The sequence below is a fragment of the Quercus robur genome, chromosome 4 (assembly GCF_932294415.1).
Source record: "Quercus robur chromosome 4, dhQueRobu3.1, whole genome shotgun sequence".
Taxonomy (NCBI): Eukaryota; Viridiplantae; Streptophyta; class Magnoliopsida; order Fagales; family Fagaceae; genus Quercus; species Quercus robur.
Genome location: NC_065537.1, coordinates 17186119 through 17211212, shown reverse-complemented (window position 1 = coordinate 17211212; position 25094 = coordinate 17186119). Strand labels below are relative to the sequence as shown.

The following is a 25094-nucleotide window of genomic DNA, read 5'->3' as shown; positions in this document are numbered from 1 at the left end:
CAAAAGAAAAAATCTCTCATCTCTCTACCTCTCCATGTATATTCTTACCTTTCTTTTCTTCACCTTGATTCTTGAATCCTTGATGTTTTTCTATAAGCTTTCTTTTATTCAGTCATTCTTTGCAACAAATTCACTGCCTTCATAGTAAATTCAAGATTGAAGAGTGGCGGTGTGGGCATAGCAGAGGTAACCCCTTTCTCCCTCTCCTCTCCATCTTTCTGAAATTTTCATGTAGATTTAAGATTGAAGAGTGTTGACTTTTTATTCAATTTCAATATTTCAAATTATATTTTTTAATCTGCCTGCCAAGACAACACATTAGCTGATTGGCACTACACGGTGCACACAGCACAATACAGTCTGCACAAAGGTGAAAGGCCAGAGGCCCATAGCTCACAGCTGGACCCCACACACTAACCCACTCAAACACAATGTATAGTTTTTTTTTTTTTTTTTTTTTTGCTGAATAATGTATAGTTGTACACGCACACACCCACTCCATCTTTTACTTTTACTTTTTTTTTTTAATGCAAAAATTTACTTTATCAATTATTATAAGTTATCACACCAATTAATGATACTAACTTATTGAACCATATAATTAATATTTAAATATAAAAAATGCCTCACTTATCATTTTACTTGCCCCCAAAGTTGTTGAGTCAATCCTCTGAGTTACAAATGTACCTAGTGGGTCTCAAACCCACAACCTTAAGCTTCACCTTATTCTTGTTGAAGGAGAAAGTTCTATTTGAGCTAGAGCTCATTCGCCTCTGTTAAGTCATTTCTTTGTGGGTAGATGCTTATATTGCCCGTTGTTAGGTGTGATGTTCTTGGTGAGGATCATCAACTTAAGATTAAATATTCTAGATTCTCAAAAAACTAACAAGAGCGTTTAAAATATTATATGAACAGGATCCTGGTCAAATAGATCAATATGCCAAACCCATACCCTTTATAAGTGGAAAAACTTTATGCAAATATTTATTAATTATAGTAACACCATTCATTTTTCTTGTTCTTGGCCAGATGTTTTCCTTCTTCAGTGGTTGCTTGAGTGCATGTGATTAACTGCCCCAATGGAGGTAACGATCTGAATATTTAAGTCAGGGGATTGGCTTGGTTCTAACCTTGACTGGTTCAGTTTAAGTATAATTTTTTAGTCTATTCACATTCTTGACTTATTAAATAGTAAATATGATGATCTGACTTGAAAGATAAAAAGTGGAAAATGGTGCCGTGTTTATCTATGTCTATACATGTTTCTTCTACCTTTATTTGAAGTTCATTATGTGCCCAAATATTAGTTCTTTTCTATATCAATGTTGCCTGTGTAATTGTTAACTTGTGTTTACCTCTCTCTGTTGAGAGAGAGAGATTGGGTCATACACATGCAGTAGTGTCTATTAACTTTCATAGTGTAGCCTCTTTGGCCAGTAGAATATATTATGAAATATTTAGCGGCATGGATCTTTTTCCAGTAGCATGTTTTGTTTTATTAATGATATTTTTATACCTTTATTCCTTTACACCTAGTTTTGGGTCCATCGGAGGTTAATTATATCTATGGAATACATATCAAGAGTTTCCTTTACCAAGGCATTCTTAAAAGAAAGTGCTTTGCTTTACCTATGATTTTTCCTCCTCATTCTAATTTTTGTACCTCAAATTCACATCCCTGCTAATGGTGGATTTAATCTCAATGCTTAGGTTTGCCATGAAGATTAAAGGAATTTCTCCCTTTCCGTCTCTGCACTCACACCCCATCCTTAAACAAAAAGAAATACAAGAATATAATAAGCATGATACATGGACTCATACTCTCTGATTTGACTCTTACTCAAAAGCTCATCCACCTGCCCCAGTAGAATTTGTCTCTTTAATTTAAGGATTCATCCTATAGTGCGGTAGATTTGGTAGACTAGCTCCAGGAGCTAGATTAATGCAATGATGGATGTTGTGCATTGGTGGTAAACCTGTAGGCAGCTCCTCTGGAAAAAGCTCCTCAAACTCTTTGATCAATGGTTGAATTGCCTCAGATATCTACTTCCTTCGGCTCTCCATCTGTCACCACTACTGTATAAACTTGTTTCATCTCCTTACGCTCTTTGTTAAACATGAGAAGAGATGGCTTCCCCTCCACTTTATAAGCTTTAGGCACACTGCTATCCTTAATAGGACCAAGGACAATTTTTCTACCATTCTTAAATAACACATATACATTATCCTTACACCTATAAGTAGCATCTACATCATATTGCTATGGTCTACCCAATATTAAATGACACGCATCCATTTCAACAACATCATAAAGGACTTCATCTACATAGCATTTACCCATAGAAAAAGTAACACAACATTATTGAGTAACAAGAGTTTCCATACCTTTCTTGATCCAACCTATTTTGTATGGAGAGGGATGCTTTTCTATCTTCATTCCCAGCTTGATAACCAAACTCTTAGATGCGATATTCTCTACATTGCCACTGTCAATGATTAAATCACAGACCCTCTTAATGATGGTGCAACATGCTCAAAAGATCTCATTCCGCTAATCAATGTAATCCACCCTTGGTGTGAGCAAAAACCTCTGAATCACTAGGGATCTCCCTAATGGCATGCCTTCTTCATCATCTTGGATCTCATTGAGGTCATAGGCATATGGATCAACATCATTATACACCTATTTGCATTCTTGTTCACCTTCTGCCTCTCCCTCTTCTACCACTACCAAATTCACTTCGACTCATTTAGGGCAAGTACTAGATCAATGCCCTAGTTCTCCATACCTGTAGCACTTATTCCTAGTTGGCTAAGCATAAGGGTTGTTGTTTGCTGTCGGTTGTACAGCGAAACTTGCTACTGCCACTGTGGACTGGTTGACACTGCTATTCTCCCTAACCACGGGTTGTGATCGTGGTGTAAACGTGGGTTGTGCTATAGTCTCATTTAAAGTATATAGGGTTTGTAAGGATACTTGATCGAATGGACATTTGTAGCCTATATACAAATTTGAATATTCATTGATCTTCAGTATCCTCCAAATCACAGTTTTTTTTTTTTTAGAGAGAGAGAGAGAGAACCTCCAAATCATTGTGGTTTACCAATCTATCAAACTCCATGTACTCATTAACTATCTTGGTACCTTGCCTACAATCCTGGTACTGTTTAAACAACTCCTTCTAGTAATCTGGTAGTAAAAACCGATCTGCCATTAATCTCTTCATCCTCCTCCATGATCATATTAGAAACTTTCTCTCACAAGTATGGTTTAACTAAACATTCTCCCACTAGGCAAATGCTCCTCCCTTCAACTTGTATGCCGCCTAACACACCTGTTTGTCATCTAGAGTACTCATATAATCGAAAATTTTCTTAACCTCATTGACCCAATCCAGATACTTTTCAATGGAGACATTACCATTAAAAGATGGTAATTCTACTTTCATACGATAGTTCCCCTACTCCTAATAATCTCGGCCATTATCCCTCGCAGGACCACGATGATTCCTAAGAACTCCTTCTACATACTCTTTGTCCTCACAATTTTCTTCATTGTAGTCTTGCCACCTATTCTGATTTGGGCCACGATGGGGAGGGCCATGCGCTAGATTATCACTTTACCCTTCATCATCACAATTTGGGTTTCGAGTAAGTAGGGTGGCAAATGTTTCATGAATCCAATCCAGATTCTGTTGGGTTAAATCATGAAACTGTTGATTCTCATCACGAAAATCAAGGAACTCAGCCCTAGTGAGGATTGTGTTGTCGACATCATTGCCACCGTCGTTGTTGTGGTGGTCACCATCTCACCAATTAGCCATCAGACCAAGGTATGTCAAGGCTCTGATACCAACTGATGTCGCAAAAGCCTAAATAAAGTACACACGATGCTCTCTTTGATGAAAAAATAAATAAAAACACTAAACTATTAGTTTCTAGGTAGTAAATCTTGAATCCACGAGGGGTTTCTTGAATCCACAAGATGATAAAACTGGAATCCATTAGAGAAGAAAATTGACAAAACGTCTGTGTTTATTGATAATAGTCTAATTTTCCTCTAAAGGCTACAAAACATATAAATACTAAGAAAAATGTCTAAAACTCTAATTTACACTAATTACGCAATTAGGGGTGCGTTTGGATGTGGATTAAAATTATAAATTATTTCACTATTCAACTTATTTTTTCCACTATCATGAGCCCCACTGCACTTTTTGGCACTATTCATGGGCCCCACTGTACTCTTTCAACTAACTTTTACCTTTATCTATAGTACTTTCTGTAATAAGTTTTCAATTTCAGCAAAATAAGTATTATCTAAACAGACTCTAGGTGACAAAATACCGAAATTTACCAAAAAAGACAAAAATTGAGTTAAATGCAACCATAAACTACTAACCTTAAGGGTCATCCCAAAACAAATGGGACATTATTCTGACTTTTCAGTAAAAAGTTATTAAGGAAACAAAAATTACTATAAATGGTAAAATTGCAGTTTTCGGGCCTAAATGGAGAAATTCACCATTTTCAGTGGGTACCTCATGGCAATGCAACGACTATTACTCAGAAGGTCATTTTGCTTCAGCCTGCCAAATTTCATGCGATTCCAACTCTATTGCCCAAATGATTTCTACTGGTGCATTTTTCCCTTGCACAATTTTAGGCATGCTTGGGACTCCAAAAAGGCCATGGCAATCTGTTCTACATCACCCCAACACAATAGGTGTTTTTCCCCCCTGTTTTCCTCATTCTGGTTGTTGCATAGACAAAAGTATATAAGTAAATATGATAAAAGTATCTGAATGCTTACAATAATCGCATATTTTATTTTGCTAATTTCTTGGCTGAAAATGTTTGTGCAGCTGTCCCAATTTGTGTTACTTTGGCCAACCCCCTTACAGATTGTCAATTCTGTTTCCTAATATTGTGGCTTTCAAATTGTGTAATAGTAAAAAAGTCAAGCTGCAAAATTACTTCAGCTATCTCTCTCTCTCTCTTGCTCTTCTGCCAATTCTTTTTTGCAATTCCTGCGTCCATATTCACCACTTATTCAAATTGGTTGATGTAACTAGGAAAATGGACATTTTAGTAAAAAGAAATGAGGCTGTATAGAATTTATGCAATCTTCCTAAATTACATTCATCACAAATGATAGATATTGTCACACCATTTGCCAGTGCTAAACCTCTACTTCACCTATCATTGTTCCACATCTGACCTTATTATGCTACAATTATGACACAGTAACATGAGCCCTAGCAAATAAAAACATTGCTGCTGGCCTAGTGCAACTAGTCAGTGCTCGCTATGAAACACTCACATGAGTACAATGATACAAAATCCTCCTTTTAGTACATTCTCATTTGATTTGAAAGTACATAGTGGTTTCACCCTCAGCTTCCATTCAATTTATGCTCTATTGACCGGATGATCAACATCTTTCAATTTATTTCTTTCTTGTTTCCAATATATAGGAAAATTTGGATTTTTCCCGGAACTTATTCCATTGTGTTTGGATGAAATTTGATATTAGCACATTTCCTTTTCACACCACGATGAACTTTGAGACTATATGGCTGCATGTGTAGGTTCTATCCTCATAATTGCTTGAAATAGCATTATTCTAGACTTGTCTTGTAGGGAATTAAATTATTGCCTTGAAGATGATCCGAAGAAAAAAAAAAATGTAAGGATTTTGTCTTCCTGGGATATCCAAACACGTCATTGACAAAAACTATTCTAAGGTGTTATTGTTGTATAATTGCAATGCCCTTTACCATATGGTATATACCATTATTAATATTATTATGCAAGTCAGTGCAAAAGGCACTATTTTAAAAAATTAGTGTTTTCTACTTTCAATAAAAAAATTAAAAGAAGGGAAAATACTCTGGTTTGTGACTCAGCTGAATGGCCGCTCCCTCAACGACTCTGAGGTCTGTAAGTGATTTGCCTTCTCAGAATCCTATAGTTAGCTACTTGTTGGACTTGCTCCTAGCTTTATTGACTTTGCTGAGCTAATGACGGAACCCATTCACGTTCGTGGTTCATTTATTTATCCCTGAACAACGAATGTAATTTTGATTTTAATATTAGTGTTCATACATTTGGGAAGAAAAATGAAACAAGTCACAATTTTATTCTATACAAACTTACAATATGCACTGCACTTCTTGCGGTTGGGTTTGTGACCTTAAAAAGGCCTTTTAGGCACAAGGCTAAACTACATCTACCATATCATACAAAGTATATACCTATGTAAGTCCCCTATAATTACATATCAAACCTTCCGGTTCCAGTGGTGTAATGCTTACAGTGCTTTCATGCACTGGTGGAGGTGGTTCTGATGAGCTAGCCTGGCTGCAGCCGACGATCTTTTCGCAGGTCTCAATCAGGAAGTGCCTGCATTTTGGGCATGATGAGTGTGAGCTTAGCCACTTGTCGATGCACCGGACATGGAATCCATGGTGGCACTTTGGTAGAAGGCGAACACGCTCACCGGGTGTGAAATCTGATAGGCATATCACACACTCGGTGTCCAATCCTGGCAGGTTCAGCTCTGCTGAGTAACTAACTGTTGGGAAAGTCTTGAGGGCCTTTTTCCTGACCCCAGTATTGGCTGTCCTAGCTGCGGAGTGTCCACCTGAATCAGAAGCTACTAACCTTGAGCACCTCAAGGCATACCTAATGATAGAATTAAAGCCAAGGGAGCAAATCAAGGCACATAAAAGAACAGAGAGGACCATAATAACATTTGTATCAAAGCTGTTGTCAACAGGGTAGCTTTCTGATGACTCATGGCTATATCCAGGGACTGGAGGAGATGCTGTAGCTGGTGCTTGGTTAAGAGGGTTGTGATAGAGCAGTCTTCTTGAATAGAAATCTCCCAAAAAGTCTTGGAAGAGCTGAGTAGGTGTGAGTTTAGAATCAGACATGTTTGTAGTGTGTATCTTACGATTCTTGAGTTGAGGTATTGAGTTAAGAAAGCACTTCTTGAAGGTGGGCTTTAGAAGGGGATTTATATATAGGAAAAGATTAAAAAAATAAATTAAAAAATTAAAAAAAAAAAAGGATTTAAACTTGCTTTTTTTTGAGTTATTGGTATATTTTTTAAAATTAGTATGGAATTTAAATGTGATGATTGAGAATATCCTGAGTGTTTTAGGGTTTTATCTTTATCAAATATGAAAATATTGATTTTCATCCTTGTGAATTTTTCACTGAACATTTTATAGTTTAATGGGCTTTCTAATCAAAATGAGCTCATCCCACTTTCTGAGGTACCGAAAGTGACACATGGTATTTGCCTTTCATAAATCATATCTCTAAATGTCATTTGGGACCCACTAGCTCAATAACTAGGCCCAATGGGTTTTGAAAATCACATGGAAAATATGTTTTACAAGTTGATATGAGTGGGATTTTGCATATTTGTCAAGAGAAGAACTTTTTGTTTTTTCTCTTGGATTTTTGTTTAAGCATGTGTTTAGTTTAGTCATTAGAATTCCTCAAAAAAAAAAAAGTTTAGTCATTAAAATGACATATAATATAGGCCGAAATGTATTATTGAGTCAGACTCGGCTCAAGTCATGAAACTCTATTGGTCACTATGAGAGTGTTCAACAAGAATTGAACTAATCATATATTGCAATCACAAAGTTTAACCATGTAGCAGGTCTCATCACTATAAAAGCCTTTTCCAACAAGCATATTTACCTACCTGGGTTTGAATATTCTCGAGGCACAAATATCTGTTATTGTTGAAGGGTCTTGAAAATGACAAGCTGGGCTAACAAGAGTAATAATCGAGTTCAAGCAATAGAGTCCTATATACTTTGCTTCTAATTGGTAAATTAGTATAATTGAGATAACCAACAACTAGTGACTGGCTAGCTCACTGTTTTTCTTCCAATTAAGTCCTATGTCTTTGCATTTGACACCGATGAAACTGTATGCACTGAGGTCGTTCTCTACTCTTTTACTAATTAATTTTTTTTTTCTACTACTATCACAAACGAAACACCAGTAGTTAGGAACACTTGGCTCACACTAGTAAGTTGTACCACAATCCTTTGCATACAACACCTATTACCTTTTGCCAGTGTTATATATATGCGTTGTTAGTTGTTACCCTTTATGTCAACTCCTATATTTTTAACTACAATACATTTATATATCAACTTTCATCTTTTTTTATTGCAATACTGTTTACTTGGTACGGCAAATGTCGGAGACCTTTAATCAAACCTCTCATTATATATCAAATCTGATTATAGCATATATGATACGGAAAATGTCCTTTTAAGATTTGTTGTTTTATCGTATGCAAACCAAGTTATGATCTCTTTATTCTCCCAAAAAAAAAGTTATGATCTCTTTTCAATGCAAGTTGGCAGATTGCGATCTATTGCAGTAGTAATAATCAACTTTTTCTTGTGGCTTCCTAATTAGAGTAGCATTATCTATAAGATTTTTGGAACAATCCCTGATATAAAAAAATATATATAATAATAATAATAAATATATATATATATATATTTAAAAACCCCAAATTGGTTTTAATGGAAGTAATATAAGGTTAACAAAGTTTATCTGAATCATGTGCATACAGAGGAAATGACTTCAAAACCATCAGTATGACATATAAAGTACAATGCTCATGGATTGGATATTGTAAATTTATTCAGAAAAACATATTGCCTTGGAGAACAAGTGGGGGATACTCTTTTTATTTTTAATAAACGAAAAAGGGTAGGGGGAGGGGGAGGGGTGATTAACGTAGCAATCCTACCTGGATGTGACCATAGTAACACCCTATCCGCTGAATCCAAGACCCTACTGGAGTGTGGGTGGGGATACTTGTTTCTTCCTTATTCACTTTCATTAATTTTTATAATGAAAGATGAGAAATGGGCTGAGCTTGAAGAGTTGCTTTTGTTTTTTTGTTTGTACTAGAAGTACCACTACTTGGATCCATATCTTGTTGGTTGGCTGGATTTCACTAGGTTGTTGTTATGGGTCCAACATTCCAAGTTACACAGATGGATATAGAGAGATTATCTTGTTGTATATATGGTGATAATAAAACTAGTTACTTAAATAAATAAATTAAAAAAAAAAAAAAAAGTATAGTGATATCTAAAACAAATGTGATCCACGTGCTAATCTACTACTGACAAGTGCTAGTATGGTTCTTTGGCCACAATTAAAAAATGCCAAAGAACCACATAATGTGATCCACGTGCTCATCAGCTCTCTTATAAAAAATGTCATTTTAACACACCAAAAACCTACTTTACTATTTTACCACATCATTTTACAATACACCATTTATCAAATGTTCCATTCTTTCATTCTAAACATTAAAATAATATATACAATACATTAAAATAATATATTTACTCAAAACCCAACAATATACAAACACACAGCCCCGTGATAGTCACCACCAACCAAGAACCAAGAACCACCGCTACAACCACTGCCATAAACTACAACCACAATCACCAGTCCTCCAACAAATTCCAAATCCAAAAACCTCAAAAAAAAAAAAAAAAAAAAAAAAAACCTCAAAACCTTCAACAAAACCCCACCATACGCAGCACAGCACGCCACCACCATACCCAAGCATAGCCCACCACCACCACCCACAAGTACAACCCGCCACCACCAACAAAAATCCACCAACTGCCACCACCACCCAATACTACTTTAAAAAAATCCCCAAAATCAACACAAAACTATCCCAAAAAAAAAGAGCTTGAAAAAGAACCTACTCACCCATAATCACAATCACATGGAATCCACAACTGAAGGAAAAAAAGAAAAGAGGGAGATCAAAATCAGAGATCTCCATGGCGACGGCCTCATCGGTGAGGTTAAACTCCAGAACGAGGCTGAACTCCACGACAATGGCCGATCTCAATGGCAACGGCCTAGGTGGAGAAAAAAAAAAGGATAGAAAAGGCGCAAAGAAAGTGATAGAAAAGAAAAAATGGGGAAAAAAAAGGAAAGAAAATGGAGAGGTGGAAGTTCTGGAGAAAGAAAGAAGAAGAAAAAAAGGAAAGAGAGGTGAGAACTAAGAAGATGAAGTGAGACGGAGAAAGAAAGAAGAAAAAGAAAGAGAGAGAATAAAGAGTCATAAATGAAGAGAGAGAAATGGAATTAAAAAGTATTTTTTTAGCACATCTGTCTGTACCGTTCCAAAGATGATGGAACGGTACTGTTCACGTGTGTCAAAATTTATAGGATATAGAACACCTCATGGGAAGGGTTTTTTGGTGTTTGGTGTGCCAAATGCCAAATATTTGGCATTTGGCGCACCCGATGAGAATGCTCTTATATTCCATTTGATGAAAATGGCATGAGAAGTGGAGTGGGGAAGCACTATTAGAAAACATCTATGCTATACAAGCAAACATGTTGTAAAATTTCCATGCCTCTCATTTTGGTTAATATTTCACTTAAATTTAATTAATACCGAAATATTGGGAAAGGATTCCGGATCTTATCCCCGAAATGCATATTATCATTTCATAAAAATTCATATTATCATTTCATAAATTTGCAACATCCCTTAATAGTTCATTTTTATTAGTATAAATTGATATATGACTAATGTGACACAATAACTACTTAGGACAACAACGGATGCCTATGGAAATAGGCTCACATTCAGACAAGTTGTTGAGTACTTCATCCAAAAAAAAAAAAAGTTGTTGAGTACTTCTAAAATGAAAAATTATATAATACTCTTGAATCTACTATTCATGTGAGAGGAATGAATACACATCTATTGTATTATTTGAGTACTTTATAACAACCTAAATACTTTAAATTTTTAAGCAAGTTTCATTAAAAGTATATAGTTCCCCCCACCCCCCACCCCACCCCCCCCCCCCACACCAAAAAAAAAAAAAAATACTATTAGAAGCCTGCTCTATTATTAATTTATGAATATAACGATTTAAAAGTTCAGTAAGATTTGTTTGAAAAGAAATTTAATTTAGTATTTCCTACTAAGGATCAAACAAAGCTATGGGGTGCCTCCCTCTACCAAATTATTACATTTAGGGTAAGAATTTGGCATAGTTCCTAAAACTTGGCTCCTAAGAACATTATCATCCAGTATCTTCAAACTATTTTATTTTACTATTTCAAAAACTATTTTATCTATTATACCATATCATTTTACAGTATATCCAACATCCCAAACTCTATTCTTTTATTATTTTATTTAAATATTATTTTTTTAATCTTTCTTTATTATTTCTCTCTCTCTCTAGCAACCAAACACAGAACCTATTTCTGTGTTCTCTCTTCCTCACCATTTATGTGTTTGAGAGAACACCACCCCCATAAATAAATAAATAAATAACCTAGCTACCACCATTAAAAAAAAAAAAAAAGGCATAAATGCACTTTTAGTCCCTATATTTTTCATTTTTTCCATTTTGGTCCCTACATTTTATTTTTATCACTTTTAGTCTCTAAACTAATTAACGCGTGACATTTAAGTCCTTACCCTTAGCCAACTAACAGAAAAAGCTGAGATGGCAGACAAAACACCCTATTATCTAACGTGGCGCTGATGTGGCATTGATGTGGCGATTAAAATATTATTAAAAAATATTATTTGGAATTTTTATATGCCACGTCAGCATTTTAATTTTTTATAAAAAGCCATATCAGACAATTTAAACCAAAAAAGAAAATAAATTAAAAAACAAAACTTAAAATTATTTTTTTAATAAGAAAATAAGATCTTGTTCTTCATGTTCTTCCCAGATCCAAGAAATAAACCCAGCACCTCTAACATAGCTATTCCTTTAGAACTATAAATTAAAAAAATAATTTTAAGTTCTTCCTCTCTAATGCAGCCGCCTCTCCTCCCTTCATCATTCACTCTCACTCTCACTTTCACTCTAGCCTCTCTTCCTCTCTCTAGAATACGTGGCTAAACCACCAAACCACCGGCCTCTCCTCCACCTTGCCGTCACCTCATCGGGCTGTAGATCACACAAACAAAACCCAGAAATCACCGGCCTCTCCTTCACATGCGTTGCCACACAATCAGCCTTATTTTTCACCCTCCGTCATCACCAACAATGGTGGGATTGATTAGTTTTCTTGGGTTTTATTTTTCTGGATTTCTAGTTTTATTTTTCTAGTTTTCTGGGTTTCATGTTTCTAGTTTCTGGGCTTTATTTTTCTAGGTTTCTGGATTTTTTGGGTTTCATTTTTCTGGGTTTTCTAGGTTTCATTTTTTTGGTTTTCTGGGTTTTATTTTTCTAGTTTTTATTTTGTGAGTTGATTGGGTGGGATTGACTGTGATGGTGGTTGGGTTGTGGTAGTTGGGTTATGGGTGCTGGGTTTATTTCTTGGATTTGGGAAGAACATGAAGAACAAAGAACAAGTTCTTATTTTCTTATTAAAAAAATAATTTTAAGTTTTTTTTTTAAATTTATTTTCTTTTTTGGTTTAAATTATCTAACATGGCTTTTTATAAAAATTTAAAATGCTGATGTGGCATATTTTAATCACCACATTAGTGCCACGTCAGCTAATAGGGTGTTCCGTTTGCCACCTTAACTTTTTCTGTTAGTTGGTTGACGGTAAGGACTAAAATGTTAAGTGTTAATTAGTTTAGGGACTAAAAGTGATAAAAATAAAATGTAGGGACCAAAATGGAAAAAGTGCATAAGGTAGGGACTAAAAGTGCATTTATGCCCAAAAATAAAAAAATCCAGCCACCACCATTAAAAAAGAAAAAAACCAGCCACCACCACCCACCTCTCTCTTCCTCTCAAACTCATACAACCAGTCAAAAAACCCAACCATCCAATCCAAACACAACCTATTGCCACTACAGCAAAAACCCACCGCCACTATAGCAAAAAAGCCATCAACAACACAACCACCACCTATACCCAAATTAACTCAACACAACCACCCAACCACCACCATCAAGCCACTACCACCGATCACTAAACCCATCTCCAAACTAGAAAAAACCCTTCACTCACATTCACACCACCACCACCACTGATTAGCAAACCCATCACTACCATCGATCAGCAAACCCACCACCGCCACCGATCAACAGCCCATTGCCCATGACCCAAAACAACCTATAACTACCAATAACCTATGACAAAAACCGACTTATGGCAGCAAACCCACAACCAAAAAGACCCACAACCAAAACCCATCCACAACGGCAAACCCTTGACAAAACCCACCCACGGCAGTAGACCCATGAATAAAACCCACCCACAACGGCAGACTCATGACAAAACCGAACTACGACAGCAAACGCATGACCAAAAACAACCCACAACAGCAAAACCAAGCCATTAATTCCCATCTCCATCATCGCTATTGCTGCCGCCACCTTCAACTAGAAATAACACCTTCAACTAGAGTGAGTGAGACTCGACAATAAAGAGAGAGAAAGGGAGAGAAGCTTCAAAAGAGGGAGAAGAGAGGGGAGTGCCTTGAGACGAGAGAGAGTCAAAGTGAGTTATAAAATATGATATATAATTTTACAATCTGTGAACAGTAAAGTGTAAAAGTAGAAGTGTAAGAGCAATTACATCAGTTGATGCAAAAAAATTTGCATTTTACACATCTAAAACCTACTTTTTCTATTTTACACACCCATTTTTACAAAACACCCACATCAGTTTGTCTTTTATACACATTTATTCAAATAAAATTTTTATTTCCTTAACTATTATACACATTTATTCAAATAAAATTTTCATTTCCTTAACTATTATACACATTTATTCAAAAAAAATATTCATTTCCTTAACACTTTCATCTCTCTCAGAGACCCAACACAACCCACATAGCCACCATCTCTCTCAAGATCGACGCCTCTGGCCTCCGATCACACCGGAATTCCAAAGAACCAGTAAAAAAAAAGAAAAAAAAGAAGAAGAAGAAGAAGAAGAGAGACAAACCCAGTAAAAAAAACACCAAAAAACTCCAAAGATTGATGAGATAAGAGAAAGAGAGAATTGCTCCTCGGCATCTAAGTCTTCGTCTTCGTCAACGTGGTGGTCTAATTTCTACTCCTCAGCGCTCAGAACAAAGTCTCAGGTTTCTCTGTCGGAGAACTCCGTTCATGTTGTAGGCAACGGACTTGTCCAGCGACTCGGCTTGCTCAATCTTGTAGGCGACGGACTCGACTTGCTCCTCGATGATTGGTGGAAGCTAGAGCAGGCCAGATTGATGAGATGAGAGAAAGGGAGAGCTGTGTGCCTGAGTCTCGGATGAAATGAGAAAGAGAGGGAGGTGAGAGTCAATACAGAGAGGAGAGAGAAAAAACAATAAAATATTAAATACACATGCTACAATAACCGTGCATATATGCACGGTTACTGTAGCAATTGTGCATAAATGCATAATTTTACACCCACTGATGTGGGTGCTTTTTTGGGCCAAAATGTGTAAAAGGACTACCTTTTTCTATTTTGCAAAATTTTCCACCATCTAATGTAATTGCTCTAATATAGCAGGATTGTAAAAAATTTAGCAAATACACATCCGGGTAATGCATGTATTTGGTGGTTTGATGCAAAAAATATAGGATATCTGGAGTTTACACTAATGCTCTTTATCAATTATACCATACTATTTTACAATACACCCAGCATCCCAAAATTCTATTTTTTTCCCAGTTTATTTAAATATTATTTTTTTACTATTTCTTTCTCTCTCTTTTCCTTTTCGTCTCTCTCCCTCAACCTCTATCACAAGAACAGATAAAAAAAAATTAAAAAAAAAAAAAAAAAAAAAAAAAACAACAACAACAACAACCAGCAAGTCTCTCTGGGTCTAAAACATCACCACCACCGTAAAACCACTGTCACTCACATCCCAACAAACCCACCACACCACCGCCATGTCAACCACCAAAACCCATTAAAAAACCACCAAACCCACCACCAACAACAACCACCGCAAGAAACAGCCAACACAAAAACCACCATGAGAAAAAAAAAAACACAAAGAAACCACCAAAAATCACAACCAACAACCACGAGAAACAGCCACTACAAGAACCAACAAAGAGAGAGAGAGAGAGAGAAACACACACACACACACACATAAAGCTGAACCCAGAAACCACGGCAAAACCATAACCCCCACGGCAAACTCACCATATCAGCGATCTGTAAAACTCACTTTAAAAACCACCCACGGTAAAACCATAACCCCCACGGCATTGACGATCTGCACGGACTCAACATGTGAGCTCCGATTCGGCGTGAGCTCCGATCTGGCTTGGTGATTCGGAGAGAAAAGTGGGCTTGGTGATTTAGTAAGAAAGAGAGAAGCTTGACAATGGCGACAGAGAGAGAGGGGATGAGAAAGAGAGAAGGAAGAGAGAGAAAAGAAAGAGAAAAAATGAGAGAGGAGAGAGAAATTGCCGAGTTAAAACAATTTGAGAGTATTAAATTTTTTTTTTTTTATCCCATTCAGCTACAGTACCATCTTACATTTGAGATGGTACTGTAGCTATATGTCAAAAAAAATTTAGCCTTCCCGTTGCTAGGACTTTTTGGGCCTGTATGCCAAATGTATCTGAGCATCTCCATCCGGATGCCATATCTCATCTTATTTTACCATCCCAAAAAGCTACTTTATCAATTATACCATACCATTTTACAATACACCCCCAACATTCCAAAATTCTATTTTTTTCCCTTGTTTATTTAAATATTCTTTTTTATTATTTTTTTTACTATTTCTTTCTCTCTCTTTTCCTTTTCATCTCTCTCCCTTAACCTTTGGCACAAGAACAGATAAGAAGAAAAAAAAAAAAAACACAAATAGCAAGGTCTCTCTGGGTCTAAAACATCACCACCACCGTAAAACCACTATCACTCACATCCCAGCAAACCCACCACGCCACTAGCTAGCAACCACCACGCCACCGCCATGCCAACCACCAAAACCCATTAAAAAAACCACCAAACCCACCACCAACAACAACCACCGCAAGAAGCAACCACCACAAAAACCACCAAGAGAAAGAAAAAAAAAAAAAAAAAAAAAAAAAAAAAAAAAAACACCAAAAATCACAACCAACAACCATGAGAAACAGCCACTACAAGAACCACCAAAAAAAAAAAACACAACACACACATACACACAAAGCCGAACCCAGAAACCCACAGCAAAACCATAACCCCCATGGCAAAACCACCACATCAACGATCTGCAAAACCCACAGCAAAACCCACTTTAAAAACCACCCACGGCAAAACCATAACCCCCACGGCACCGACGATCTGCACGGACTCAACGTGTGAGCTCCGATCTGGCTTGGTGATTCGAAGAGAAAAGTGGGCTTGGTGATTCAGTGAGAAAGAGAGAAGCTTGACAATGGCAAGAGAGAGAGAGGGGATGAGAAAGAGAGAAGGAAGAGAGAGAAAAGAAAGAGAAAAAATGAGATAGGAAAGAGAAATTGCCGGGTCTAAACAAAGATTTTCAACCATCCTCTCTCTCTCTTTCTATCTCTCTATGAAAGAATGAAGATCTCTCTCTCTCTCTCTCTCTCTCGGCAAGGTTAGGAATTTTGACCACTCCAAGAAGCTGGCTTTGATGCCATGTTCACCAAAGCCCTCAGTCATCGCTGGTAGATGCAAATCTAAGGGAAAAAAAGAAAGATCTTTGATGCAAAATTTTTAGTTTCGAATCTATTTCACCCACTTTACAAAACTGTTGCAAAACTAGTTCAACCATACTGGTTCTCAATTTTTTTGGTTGAACCTCTGGTTACTAGTTATTTTCGATTTTTATGAATAACTAGACCAAATTAATGTCTAATTCCCGGTTGAACTGGCCGGACCAGTTCGGTTTTTAAAGTCATGGGTAGAAAAATTAAAAAAAAAAAAATTCATCAAAAGAGAAACAATATTGAAGAAATAAAGAGAGTATCATCTTTTTTCATTGTGGATAGAAGTTGGAAAAAGTAGGTTAAAGAGGTAGAAAGGGAAGTTATACAAAATTTAAATGAAAATTAAGATAGATAAACAGGATTAAAGAAGATGAAAAGTTGGAAAAAAATAAAGAATTTAATTAAGAAAATATAAAGGAGAAAAATTAAGAATGCATAAAGGGAATGAAATGGAAAATTTAAAGATGCATAAAGGAATTGAAATGGAAAATTTAAGAAGAAATTGGTTGGAGAGAAATATTTTCATATTTATAGGTAAATAAATGAAATAAATTGGTGAGTTGATCGAAATATCTTTCTAGGTATATACATGTATTCTCCAAAAGTATCTCATGTTTTTCTCTATTTTGTAGTCTTGCATTTTATTTATTTATTTATTTATTTTTGCTTAGTTTAAATAAATTCTAAGTTTAACTATTTAACTTTCCATTTTGATTTTCCATGAATTGGAGGAATCATACTACTCACTAGTGGCATGAAATGATTACTGGAGCAATTCTAGAGGTTCTGATTTTGTTGCAAAAGTATAATAATGAACAAAAAGCAGAGCTGAGCTCTCATATTGATCAGAAGTTGTGGGAGAAAAGTGAATGAGATGGAGCAGCAAATGGCTTGGGAAATCCTTCTGCTAAAGAAGATTTGGCAAAGGCGAGTATGAATCTATCAGAGTAGATGTTTCAAGAAATTAAATTGTTGAAATACAAGTTAATGAAAATGAGGAGTTGCAATAAGTTTGAGATGAAGTTAAACTTTCAGAGACATCAGAGTTTTATTCCCAAAGGCAATATTGCTTGACCTAGTAGTGCTAATTGATGTATCATGATATTTTTTCAATAAGTTAGTTGAACATTTTGTTTTGTTTTTTTTTTTTTTTTCCTATTTTTTTATGTAAAAAATTATAAAATAAATCACTGGTAGGGCTAGTGCACAGTTGTAAATTGTGGTATGGTGAAAGTAAATCTCTGTACTTGGGATTTTCTTCTTTTAGTATTTGAAATTGTGGCAACTAATTAAAGAATGAAATTCTGGTTTGCAATGGTACAAATTTTGAATTATTGTGTCTCATATTATTCATAGAAAATTCTAAACATTGTAGTAGAGAAAAATTAATATGGCTTGGACCATCTGTTTATGTTTAAACATACACATAGCAATACATTACAAACATAACTATATTCCCGACAATACACGACCACAAGATGGGCAATAGGAAGGGATGACCTTCATATAGTGCAACCATGATTCTTCTATAATGGCATTGTATAGGGAAAAAGTATCAGTTATTAAAATTGAAAATGACCAAATCATAGATTAAAATGAAGTTTTAAATGAAATTGAGTAGGCCCTATTTTTCTAATAAATTTACTAAATTCTATATAATAATAAAAAAAATTGTTGTATAAGCACTAGTCGTAGGCATCTGTGTTCGAGTGATAAAATATTTATTGGGATCTGATACTATTGTGTATTATAGGCCAATAACTATGGAATTGGGTGGATATGAAAAAACAGAAATTTGAACTCTACGCAAGTTTGTTAAACATCTTTCGATCGCTTGCTACCTTAATTTTAGCATACTCATTTGGTTATAGGAAGATTCTCGTTTGTTCGCTATGAATTGAGATTATTGCTTTGATTACTATATTTTTGGAGATTTATTTGGCAGTTGTAAGTCTTATTTCTATCATTCTTTCCTTATTGATACATGATTTCATATGTATTACGATTTTCTACCATTCTCATCATCCTAAATTCTGAGATTTATTTGTCAGATTTAAAGCATAGTTTAAATGTCTAGCATTTGTAATATTTTATCTTGAATACAGAACTGTACCCTTCAAAATTTAGGATGTTGAGAGCCGGAATAGCAACAATTGTTAAATCTCTCAATAGCATTTACTGTAACAGTTTGTATTATTATTATTATTATATTAAACTAATTATTTTCCTCTCTTTCATGCAATATGATTCAATTAATTCTTTTTGGAATGCATTGTTGTATAACTTATTTATATTTCTTACAATTAAATGATCTATTATTTTTGAAAAAAAAAATGAAATCTATTTGTTCAATGTATTTACCTATTAACCTTTAGTTTTGTATATTATTGTATATCCTTTATGTGTTGAATTGTTCTCCAAGCATTCACTTAGCATATTCACATAATGAAGGTGTTTTTCGTGTGGATGGAGGAAAGATGTTATAAAACTTAGAGTATCTCATCAAGTTCGGATTTTCGAACTTCATAATATTGCACATGTTAGTATCTTCACCCATTCTAGCAACCCTTATAAGGATTCCGAGTTTCTAGTCTTTGTTTAACATAAACACTATTCATATAATAAATTTTGATTCATAAATTTCCTTCTTTAACATATGATAGATCAAACCTTATAAGGAGCAGAATTGAGAAAAATTGACTTAGAATTGATTATATGTTTAAACATATGTTTAAATACATATATAACAATAAAATGGCAAACATAATAATAAGCACTACAATGGAATGAATTAACACCTTAATTTAATTCTACTCTTATTATTTATTAAAGAAAAACTATATTAACATTTATTAGGATTTTTTGCGCTTTGGGCAATTTTTACTAACAATTTCGTTATGTGGCATAAAGCAAACATATCAGTTAAGTAGCATCTTGAGTTTTAGAAATTCAAGTCTTAAGTTTCATTTCAGCGTTCATAAAGGAATAGAAAGGAATGATAGAATGTTCATAAATGAATGAAATGGAATGGAATGTATTTAAGTAAGGGATAGGAAATGGAAAAGAATGGAAAGGAATGGAATTAAGTAATCTTGATTGGATGTTTTAAAATAAATGAATTGAAAGGCATGGAAGATAAATAACTTTATTTGGGTGTAACATGGAGGGAAATGAATGAATCATTTTAAAACAACATTACTATTAGACCCCTATTTTAAAATGAATGGCTGAGTATATTGGGATATTTTGGGAGTTTTAGTAAATAATTCATTAAATCTAACTTCATTATGCTCAATTCCTCCCAATTTGACGGAAATGAAAATTTGAGATTTTGAAATAATAGAGAAGAATGATTGCTTCCTCCTAATCATTCCATTCCCCCCAACTTAAACTTTCAAATAAAGGAATGGACATTTCAATCAATCCATTAAAACATCCAAATAAGGGAATGGAATAAGAATGACACTTATTCAAAAAAAAAAAAAAAACAATGGTTAGTCAATTGAAAATAATTGGATAAGTGACATATTTTGGCTTTTGCAATTGGAATTTCATCATTGTTAAATATTAAAAAAAAAAAAATTATTAAGAGTACATTCTCTACAAAAGTTACAAATTTCTTCATCCAAAAGGATAAAATAAAAAATAAAAACCTACAAAACCTCATAGTTCAACATCTAAATGGATTACTAAAAGAACTTAAATTTTCACTTCCAAAAAAACTAATTATTAACCCAAACTCAAATTAAATTGAAGTAATATAGAAAAAAAAAAAAAAAAAAAAAAAAAAAAAAAGAAAAAAAAAGGCTAAAGGCATGAGTTGAAACACCTAAAAACAAATGTGATTAAAAAAAAAATTAAATCAACAATAACAAAAAAAGAACCATCCGTGGCGGAAAAAGTGGTAGAAAAAATTTTAAAAAATCCATCAAGAGAGGAACAATACTAATGAAATAAAGGGAGTATTGTCCTTTTTTGTTGTGGATAAAAGTTGGAAAAAGTAGGTGAGAGAAGGGGGAAGTGAAGTTATACAAAATTTATATGAAAAATAAGATAAAAGAGAGAGGGTCGAAGTAGATGAAAGGTTGGACAAAGTAAAAAGATCGAATTTAACTAAGATGATATAAAGGAGAAAATTTAAGAATGTATAAAGGGAATGAAATGTAAAATTTAAGGATGCATAAAGGAAATGAAATTGAAAATTTTAGGAAGATAACGGTTGGAGTAAATGAATGGTTGAACTAAGAAGTCAACAAATGAAAGAGATAAAAGGTACAATAATAAAGTGGGGGAAAAAAAGTGGGTAGATGTTGTAGATATGGCACACCAGGTGTTTTGCAAAATTTATTACAAGGCTTCCATTATTAAGTATATATAGTACAGATTAGAAGACGTGGTTTATGGGGCTAGCTTTTGATATAAATTACGTTTGCTTTGAATCAACTTAGTCACTTTAGTGTTAGAATGATAGTCTAGGCTTAATCTGCTTTAGTTTACTTCAAATTACCTTTCTTAGATTCAATTCAACTGAATTAGTTCACTTTGAACCATTTTACTTCAAATCATTAACAATGAATATAACTTAGAATCAGAACTTCTTTTTTCTTTCATTTTTCATTATTACTTGCATATTCAACAAAATTTCTTCTTTAAGTGAGGCATATTCAAACCCCTACCTTAATCCATGAAGTCAAATTTTATTTTGAACCATAATTTCATCTCAAATTTTATTTTGAACCATAATTTTATTGTGGTGATTTAAATTTTTTTGTGACCACCCTAAATGAAATGTATAGAGCCGCCACTGATTCAATAGAAAAAGAAAATTTATATAGATTTATTGACAGCAGTGTTTACTACTAGTTTTTTTTTTATTTTTTTTATTTTTTTTTTATTTTTAAGAAAAGGCTTACGGCTAGTTAGTATAGAAGAAAAGATAATAATAATTTGACCTAACTCAACTATCAAATTCATTTAAAAAGAAAATTAACAAGAGAAATGATATGTCTACAATATTTTTACAACAAATCCTAAGTGGCAAGTTGTTACTTGTTGTTATTTTTAGGGCAAAAAAGTAATATTAGTGTTAGTTTCAAATTTGAACTAATAACAACTAACTACCTGTGATTTGTTGTAAAAAAGTTGTAGACGTAGCATCTCTCAATTAACAAATGAAAGAAATAGGACTTTGTCAGATATTTATGAGAAAGTATTTAATTTTTTTTTTTTTGAAGCAAGAAAGTATTTAATTATAAACAATAATAGTTTAGGATCACAAATTTTTCCATAAATTTTTTTGTTATAACTCTGACGTGACATATTGTAAGTGGTTAATTATCACTTACACATGAGCTCATCATTTTTTTCTTTATCAATCAAATACTAACATCACAAAGTGGTAAAAATTTGTAAAAAATTATGCGGTCCTAGAGCAAGTTGCAACCTTAAAATATTAGAAATAAAGCATGCTCATCAAAAATAATAAAAAATAAAGCACGCATTAATTATACTTCGTCCTCCTTGGCAACCTGCAAAGAAATATATATATATATATATATGAATTTGTCAGCTTTCATTATTTGTACTTACTTCCTAGTATAAAAAGTATTGGCTTGGCATTGATGATTCACACTCACATTCATCATTATTATCATAGAGAGAGAGAGAGAGAGATGGTGCGAACTGTGTTTCAGATACTTTTGTTATTGGGATCAATTAATACGGTGGTAAAAGGAGCAGGTATAGCGAAGGGCTCATGTCAAGCACAATGTGGGGACGTTGATATTCCATACCCTTTAATTTGGAATAGGAGCTGGTTGCTACATCAACGATTGGTTTGCGATAGATTGCAACAATCAAAGTGCTGTGGCCTCATCTCCCAAACCTTTCATGAAGAGCTACAAACTGGAGGTGCTAAATATTTCATTACAACATGGCACAGTTCGTGTCAACTATCCAATTTTTTGGATGTGTGCAAATGGTACTAAGACACAAGCAAGTGTGGATTTAGCACCAAGCCCTTTTGTGTTCCCGCAATTCGCAAACAAATTTCTTGCTGTGGGTTGTGACAATTTCGCGTCATTGACATCCCCAGATGGTACAATTGTTGGTGGCTGCATGTCTGTTTGTGAGAAAAGCACCACACTACCAACTGTTGCCATACCTCGATCCCTTCAAATCTCCACCTGTTTAACGCAACTATAGAGTCAATAAACAAGGGATCCCCACCATAGGTTGCAAGTATGCATTCTTAGCAGAACAGATGTGGTTCGAAGCCAATTTAATAGACCCCTTTAAAATCCAAAATATGTCCCAAGTTCCTGTGGTATTAGATTGGGTATAAGTACAACCTCGTTCCCTCTTGTTACGGGAAATAACCAATCATCAATTTATAACTCATCATCCTATACATGTTCAAGTAAATCTTCTACCTTTACATGTTTTAGCAAATCCGGCTTCGAAGGAAATCCATATCTTCCTCAAGGATGTACAGGTAAACTGCTTCTCTGAGTCTATAAATTTTAAGTATCATAAAATCAATATATGAATTTTAATTTTGATATTTCATAAGGTAGTAAAGGTTGAAATTTTGTTTACCAAAAAAAAAAAAAAGGTTGAAATTTTCAAATCACTCTAATTATCAAATTATTATTAAAAAAAAAAAAAAAAAAAAAAAAAAAAAAAAAAAAAAAAGGAGTTGAAACTTTCAAAGGATTGTCTAGATCAGCCAAAAAATGTAAGCTCTAATAATAATGAACTTCCAATTTTTTTTTTTGGGTAAATCAAACTTACATGTTTAAAATGATTGTTTTTGGATGATTGTCAATGTGGCTTTCAGTTTTGTTGCTCAAATTGTTCTAAAGCTGTGTTTTTCATTATATATGTCAGATATTAACGAATGCATAGATTCCAAAATGTGTTTGGCTGCCTGGAATAACTCTTCGAGACCCCGCTGCGTAAACACTTATGGGTCATACTATTGTTTACCAGTTGATGCAATCATCGAGCCTCGTCCTCCTCCGACCAAAGCGATCACAGTAGGTACGTCTTTTTTGTTTAACAGTTACTTTAATTTCTTCAGATTTGCTACCAAAGTTTTGGAACTTTTCCTGCTTTTTTTTATTTTAAAATTCGTTTAGCGATTTGAACTTATCTTTCTTGTCACCTACACAGTTTCTCAAAAAAAAAACTATGTTATTGTTTATGTAACATCAAGCCACATGTCCCATTCCTTCGCTAGTTTTAGATTTCATTGTATAAAAACCTGTATGCTTTTTACTAATTTTTAGGCAAACAGCTCGTATTATCAGATTTATAAATAAAAATAATAATTAAAAAAAAGGTCGTAGAATCATTTAAACCATTTTTGGGACACTATAAAATAATCAAATGAAGAGTAATAGAGAGAACAAAATGGAATGCAATATGATGTAGTTTTTTATAGTATGCTTAGGAGTCTATAAATGAAATATTCAATTAATTTTATTAGAGTACCAGCATTGGGGTGTAAAAACCCTCCGCTTGCTACTTTAGCAACTAAACAAGTCAAAACCCACCTCCAGACCCACCCACATCTGGAGGTGGGTCTCTCTATTTATTTTTATTAACTGTGAATAGTTGGTTCTCATATATGAGAACCAACAGTTCACAAAGATGTAAAAAAAAATAATAATAATAATAAATAAAAATAAATTAACGAGAAAACAGAGACAAAATGGTAGAGAGGAAAAAGAAATAGAAGAGAAGAGAGAAAAACCAAATTTTTTATATTATTTGTTAGTATAGTTTAGGGTCTGTTTGGATATCGCTTATTGTTGAAAACTGAAAACATTATAGTAAAATAATATTTAAATGTGCGAATAGTGCCATGAGACCCATTTTTAAAGTTGATTTTGCCAAATTCAGTACTTGTAGGTCCCGTGAACAGTACATGGGACCCACAAAAATGAAACGCAGATGCAAAACTAAAGGCTTAAAATGCAATCCAAACATACATTTATATTATTTTAATGAGTTATATGTAAAAATAGAAACTAAGATGTTGGATGAATTGTAAAATTGAATGATAAAATAGGTAAAGTATGTTTTGAGGATGTAAAATAAACATTTTTTTGCATCTCGGATGCTAGAGCTCTTAGTATTTTATTTACGTTCCATTTTTTTTTTTAAATAGGAATAAAATCAATATTTCATGTCAATTTTATTAAAATAAAGATTATTATTATTTTGAGAGTAATGGGATAAAATGATCATCCCTTATAACCATTTCAAATAAGAGAACAAATGCAATATTCTTGAAAGATCAATTCTATTAGATTGATTTCCATTCATTTCTCTCATTCCAAAGGAACTTAAGAGGTAAAACATGTTTCTTACATAGTTGGTCTCTATATTTTAG

General features: G+C 34.0%; 1 protein-coding gene across 1 annotated transcript; it reads right to left on the bottom strand.

Moving 5' to 3' along the window:
• Positions 1-5468: 5468 nt before the first annotated feature.
• LOC126720709 (RING-H2 finger protein ATL78-like) lies at positions 5469-7002 on the bottom strand. The gene is made up of 2 exons (XM_050423466.1): positions 6160-7002; positions 5469-6064 (listed from the first exon to the last, which is right to left on the bottom strand). Exon 1 carries the CDS (start codon positions 6936-6938, stop codon positions 6258-6260), a length of 681 nt encoding a protein of 226 aa, XP_050279423.1. The 5' UTR covers positions 6939-7002; the 3' UTR covers positions 5469-6064; positions 6160-6257.
• Positions 7003-25094: the final 18092 nt, after the last annotated feature.

Excerpts from the sequence above, each read along its gene's own strand:
- LOC126720709 (XM_050423466.1), bottom strand. The coding sequence starts at position 6,938 with ATGTCTGATTCTAAACTCACACCTACTCAGCTCTTCCAAGACTTTTTG.